This window comes from Leptinotarsa decemlineata, unplaced genomic scaffold, assembly GCF_025532065.1.
Source record: "Leptinotarsa decemlineata unplaced genomic scaffold, Ldec_3_MD MMD2_tig00000026_RagTag_RagTag, whole genome shotgun sequence".
Taxonomy (NCBI): Eukaryota; Metazoa; Arthropoda; class Insecta; order Coleoptera; family Chrysomelidae; genus Leptinotarsa; species Leptinotarsa decemlineata.
Window position 1 is genome coordinate 2525229 of NW_027412539.1, and position 6030 is coordinate 2531258.

At 35.7% G+C, this 6030-nt stretch overlaps 1 protein-coding gene across 1 annotated transcript; it reads left to right on the forward strand.

Moving 5' to 3' along the window:
- The first annotated feature begins 4053 nt into the window (after window positions 1–4053).
- On the forward strand, window positions 4054–4710 carry LOC141480861 (uncharacterized). Its single transcript, XM_074171581.1, has one exon. The coding sequence runs from the start codon at window positions 4054–4056 to the stop codon at window positions 4708–4710; it is 657 nt and encodes a 218-aa protein (XP_074027682.1).
- Window positions 4711–6030: the final 1320 nt, after the last annotated feature.

The window sequence follows — 6030 nt, forward strand, 5'->3', positions numbered from 1 at the left end:
CCAAGCATTTATAGTAGGAGTGGAGCCACAATTTAAGGAACAACTCTATGAGCCCAGTTTTAGGCCAGAAAAAATATTATTTAGTCGCTTTAATTTCAATCGTGGACGACACCTTCTACCTGATAATTCACAACACAGGGGAAATCCATCTAGTGACACTTCTTGTCCTATATCTTTTTTATAAATTACGACTCTCAGAGAGGCGGTAAATCAATAGTGATACCAGATCAAACGCAAGTCCTGCTGGAAAATCAAAACTATGGAGAGATAAAAGGAGCAAATGACAATGGAAAGATAAATATAATGCATTGTAATGTTCGAGGAATAGCTGGTAAGGCTACTGATCTTGAAATCATCTTGGATCAATACAATATAGACATTTGTTGCGTTACAGAGCACTGGCTAAAATACCAACAATTAGAATATTTCAAATTGAATAATTTTCATTTAGTAAATAGTTTTTGTCGTAATGATCGCAATCATGGTGGCACTGCCGTTTTTGTGAAGAACCATCTAGTTACAATATCAAAGCCAATAAACTTCCATGGCAATGTAGAAAAGCATTTTGAAGCCACTATAATATGTACAGAATTTACCAAAGGCAGACCTAAAATGTTTGTAGTAAATATTTATCGTACACCTGATAGTGATATTAAAATATTTTGTGATAAATTATATGAACTGATCTGTAGTATATATACTGACAAAGACTATCTAATAATATGCGGAGATATCAATATAAATTTTTTGAAAGACACTTTGTTTGTTAGAGAGATAAACAATATTCTCAATGAATTTGGAATGGTAAATCATATCAAACTTGCTACTCGTATTACCAATCGAAGTCTCACTTCTATTGATGTAATTTTTTCTAACATTGATGTTGAAAAGCAACTAATCAAAGAAAATCATTTATCTGATCACACTTTCCAAATATGCCAGTTTAAAGTCCAGTATGAAAGAACAAAAACTGTTGAAGTTTTATTAAAACGCGATATGTCAGAAAATAATTTAATAACTTTCAAAAATTTGTTAGAAAGGGAAACATGGGAAGACGTGTTCACGTCAATTAATACCGATGATAAATTTAAAAGCTTCTATATCACATTTCAATATTGTTGCAACATTGCTTTTCCTTTAAAAAAAACCTATGTTAACAAAAATAAGAAACCATGGTACTCTTCTGAATTAAAGGAACTCCATAACATGTTATGTGAAATGTCAAAAATTGTAAAAAGTTCATTTAATGATTTGGTCAAAAGTAGGTATAACATGTTAAAGCACTACTATAAAGAAAAAGTGAAAATAACAAAACACACATATAACAATGATAGGCACCAAACCTGATGAGAGAAAGTTGGAAAATAATTAACGAGTCAAAAAATAAACCAAATTTCAATTCAGTGAATCAACTTACTGTTAATGATAAAAAAATAGCAGATCACGAAGAAATAAGTAATATTTTCAGTAAACATTTTATGAATGTAAAATGTACAAGGCCTGAGCCTGATAAATTGAAATTAGGTCCTTTCAATGAACATAGCTTTTTCCTTTGTCCAACCACTCCTCAGGAGATTGAACAAACAAAAACAACAAGTAAATATGCTTCTGGGATAGATGATATATGTGGAAAAGCTGTAAAGTTTGTCAAGGAAACGATAGGTTTGCCTTTAGCTCACATAATCAATGAATCTTTTTTGTCAGGACAGTACCCATTGATTCTAAAGGTCTCTAAATCTATACCAATTTTCAAAAACAAAGGATCTAGAGAGATAGTAGATAATTACCGAAATGTCTGCTTACAGAGCCAACTAGCCAAAATTTTTGATATGGCATATAATGAACGTCTCAATAAATTTTTGAATCAACATAACTTATTATTTGATTGTCAGAATGGATTTAGAAGGAACAAATCAACAAATACCGCCATATCTGATCTCAATACTACCGTCTATAGCTGCCTTAATAATAAACAAAATCCCATTGCTCTTTATTTTGACCTAAGTAGAGCGTTTGATACAGTTGATCACCAACTACTCTTGGAAAAATTACACCGAATTGGCATACGAGGAGTTACAAGTGATTGGATTGCTTCATATCTCCATGACAGACAACAAATAGTGGTAATAAACGGTAAACAATCTAAAGAAAATATTGTGAACATTGGTGTCCCTCAGGGGTCTATATTGGGGCCAGTTCTCTTCACAATTTTTATAAATGATATGGTTTATTCATGCTCTGAGCCAAAAAAAATCATTATGTATGCTGATGATACTAATATTCTGATTTCTGAGAATAAATTACAGGATACTGTAATCAAGGCAAATATTTGTGCTAATGATTTTCATGAGTGGTGTGTGTTCAACGGATTGCTAGTGAATTTGTCCAAGACATTTTTTATGGTGTTTACAACAAAAAATATAAATTATGATTTCAGTCCTCTAATAAGAGTTAATCATCAAACAATAGAACAGGTGAATTACATCAAATTTCTAGGTATCAAAGTAGATCAAAAAATGACATGGGATCCTCATATTAATGATCTAACAAATAAATTAAGCACAAGTTGCTTCATCATCAGGCAATTGAAAGGTACAATATCTCTGGAAACCCTTAAACTGGCTTATTTTGGAATAGTGCAATCGACAATAAGTTATGGAATAATATTTTGGGGTAACTCTGTACATATGAATAGAGTTTTTGTTATGCAAAAAAGAATTATCAGATGTATGGCAGGAGTGCACTCCAAAACATCATGTAGAAAATGGTTCAATCAACTAGGAATTCTCACAGTCCCCTCACTTTATGTGCTGCAGATCATATTATACGTTAAAAAAGATGAAAATTATTTGAGGAAAAAAAAAGATATACATAATTACTGTACAAGAAACAGTGAAAGATTATACCAGCCATACTCACGATTAGGAGTTGGTCAAGACTCCCATGTATATCAAGGTATTAAATGTTATAACAAACTCATGGCTATTCATCCTGAGTTAAGTTTAATGAGTAGGAATGAACTAAAATGTTGGTTGAATGAAGTTTAAAAAACAAGGTGTTCTACTCTCTTCAAGAATTTTTAAATTGTTGATGTTCATTGTATATTTTAATATTTTACTTATCAAAAATGTATATGTACAATCTTGTGAATTTTAATTACTTTTAAGCTCTCTTTGTGACTAGTCCAATAAGTTTCATGTATTTACACTTTTTTTATGTTGTACATGTGAACTTTAGTGATGAATAAACTTCTATTCTATTCTATTTTACTTATAGTATGTATTCGTACATGTGCGAGCGTATTTTCGCATACATTTATTTATTTATTTTGTACTATATGTTTGTATGTACCTATGACAAAAATCTTACTGAGAAAGATTTGTTAATGTTGTTTTTAGTTTTGATGTTTTTTGTGAGTCTATATTTTTAAATGTATTTTATATCTTAGGTATGTAAACTTTGTCAATAAGAATACCTTCTTGAGACAATAAAGTATACCTATCTATCTATCTAAGGGTAATCATATCATTCATAGGCGAAACCACAGTCACAGCTAGAGCTGTGACTGTGGTTTCGCCTATGAATGAGGAGGGGTATTATCGCCCCTACTGTGGGCTATCCTAGTGGACGAACTACTAATGAGGCTAAAATCCAAAGGCATGCATTGTTTAGGATATGCCGATGACTTCGCGATTATCGCAAGAGGCAAATTCGCAAGAACTGTTTCGGAGCACACACAAACGGCTCTAAACATAATAAATAAATGGTGCCAGGAGGAGGAACTAACAGTAAACCCTCTCAAAACTACACTAGTAGTCTTTACAAAAAAAAAAGTACTCAAAGGGCTGGAGCCACCAATACTGCACGGGGTAGAAATTCCAATTGTACAAGAGGCAAAATACTTGGGAGTCATTTTTGACAAGTTGACATGGAATCAACACCTACAAAATTCAAAATAGCCTTCAACTTGTGTAAAAGGATGTGCGGAAAAAATTGGGGTTTACAACCAAAATTGACCATATGGCTATATACTAGACCAGGGTTATCTTACCCATGATAGCATATGGCTCGGTGGTATGGTGGCCAAAGACTCAGCAGGCTGGGGCGATTCGAAGGCTAAGCGGCATTCAAAGGCAAGCTTGCCTGGCTGCCACGGGCGCTATGAGAACCACCCCAACAGCCTCATTAGAAGTCTTGCTGAACCTAACGCCACTACATCTATATATTCAAGGGGAAGCCAGGTCAGTCATCAGTAGACTGACCAGAGGGCAAATGCCTATAAGCATGCTGCACGGTAAGAGGTACAACGAGTTAAACAAAGAATTGGAAAACGACCCCATAATGGGAATGCCATCGGATGATATGCTTCCCCAGTATAGCTTCGGAAAAAACTTCAAAACAATTATAACAGGCAGAGGGGCATGGAAGGGAGGACCTCCAATAAATACAGAGGTTGCCTGTTACACAGACGGCTCAAAAACTGAAGAAGGTGTAGGAGCAGGAATCTATATAACTAAACCAAAGACCGAAGTCTCACTAAGCTTAGGTAAAAAAGTGACGATAATCCAGACAGAAACGGCAGCAATACATCACTGTGCAGAAGAGTTACTAAGGCAAGAGTTTAAGGGAAAGACTATTGCAATATACTCTGATAGCCAAGCAGCTATAAAAGCAATTAGCTCCATGCAAGTCAATTCCAAACTGGTCTAGAACTGCCTAGAAAAGCTACAAGAACTAGGTAGTCAAAACAGACTGTCATTAGCCTGGGTACCAGGCCACACAGGATACAAGGGCAACGAAGAGGCTGATTCATTAGCACGAGAAGGAGCACGACGCTCCCCCATTGGCCCAGAACCCTTTTGTGGTACAGCAAAAGCGCTGCGAAAAACTTGTGACAGCAACTGGAAGGAAAAACAATCTCAAAAATAGAGGAATAACGCGCCGGGTATGAGACAGGCCAAAGAGTTCATTAAAGAGCCGTCGCCAAAATTCACGGAGTACCTACTAAGTCTGAATAGGCGATCAACTAGAGTTCTGGTCGGGCTATTGACGGGACACTGTAGACTCAACAAACACATGAACAATATCGGAGTGGCAGACACAGCCCTATGCAGGCTTTGCCAAGAGGATGAGAAAACCTCCGTACACATACTATGCTATTGCGAAGGTCTGTCAAGGATAAGGTTTGCAAAATTAGGGGAGGAAAAACCACAACCCTCCCAATATACGGGGAACTTGAGGTCTGGCCTATGAAGTCTAGTTACAAGGACGGGCCTAGACAAGGAACTCTAGCATACATGAGGGCACACACAATAGACCTGCAAAGGTCGCAGTGTAGTGGCTGTTCAGCACAGAAGCCCTATATTAATCCAATCTAATCTAGCTATTACAGATTGGGTCATTCACACCAAAAGTTATTTGCCATCTCTTCTCGTCATATTACGACCGAGCAGAGATAACAAATTACTTCAGGTAGGACAGACAGATCTGAAATAGATTAATGCCAACAAAACGCACCGAGTATCATGAAAGACAATCCAAAGATGTAACATTACTTGTAAAATATTTTGATTTCTATTCAACAGGCTAACAGTAAAGTAGAAGATTCTAGGTTCTTATAGATTTGCAAAAGAAATTGGTGAAGTTTCATGCGTTTGCGTACATAACCTAAAATAATATTTCATACCAGTGTGATCGCAATTCACATCTACCTCTCAATTTACATTATCATGTTGTAGAATATGCAACACTGTACTCTCACACGAACAGTGCTATTAACGGTATCTAGAGTTCTTTGAAAAAAGTGCTTCACATAACTGAAATCACTTTGTTGAAACCATTGTTTTTATCATAGAAGCCCTTGATGGAATACCTTCCCTACTGTGAAAAATTAGGATCATACCAGATTGCTTTTATCGAGCAAATGCAGAGGGCTGTTATTCTTCACATGTTGCGCCTTTTTGCGATTTTTGGTCCAAATGATCACTTACCCCACTTTGGAGTGGTCATTCATTAATGCTGCTGACACAA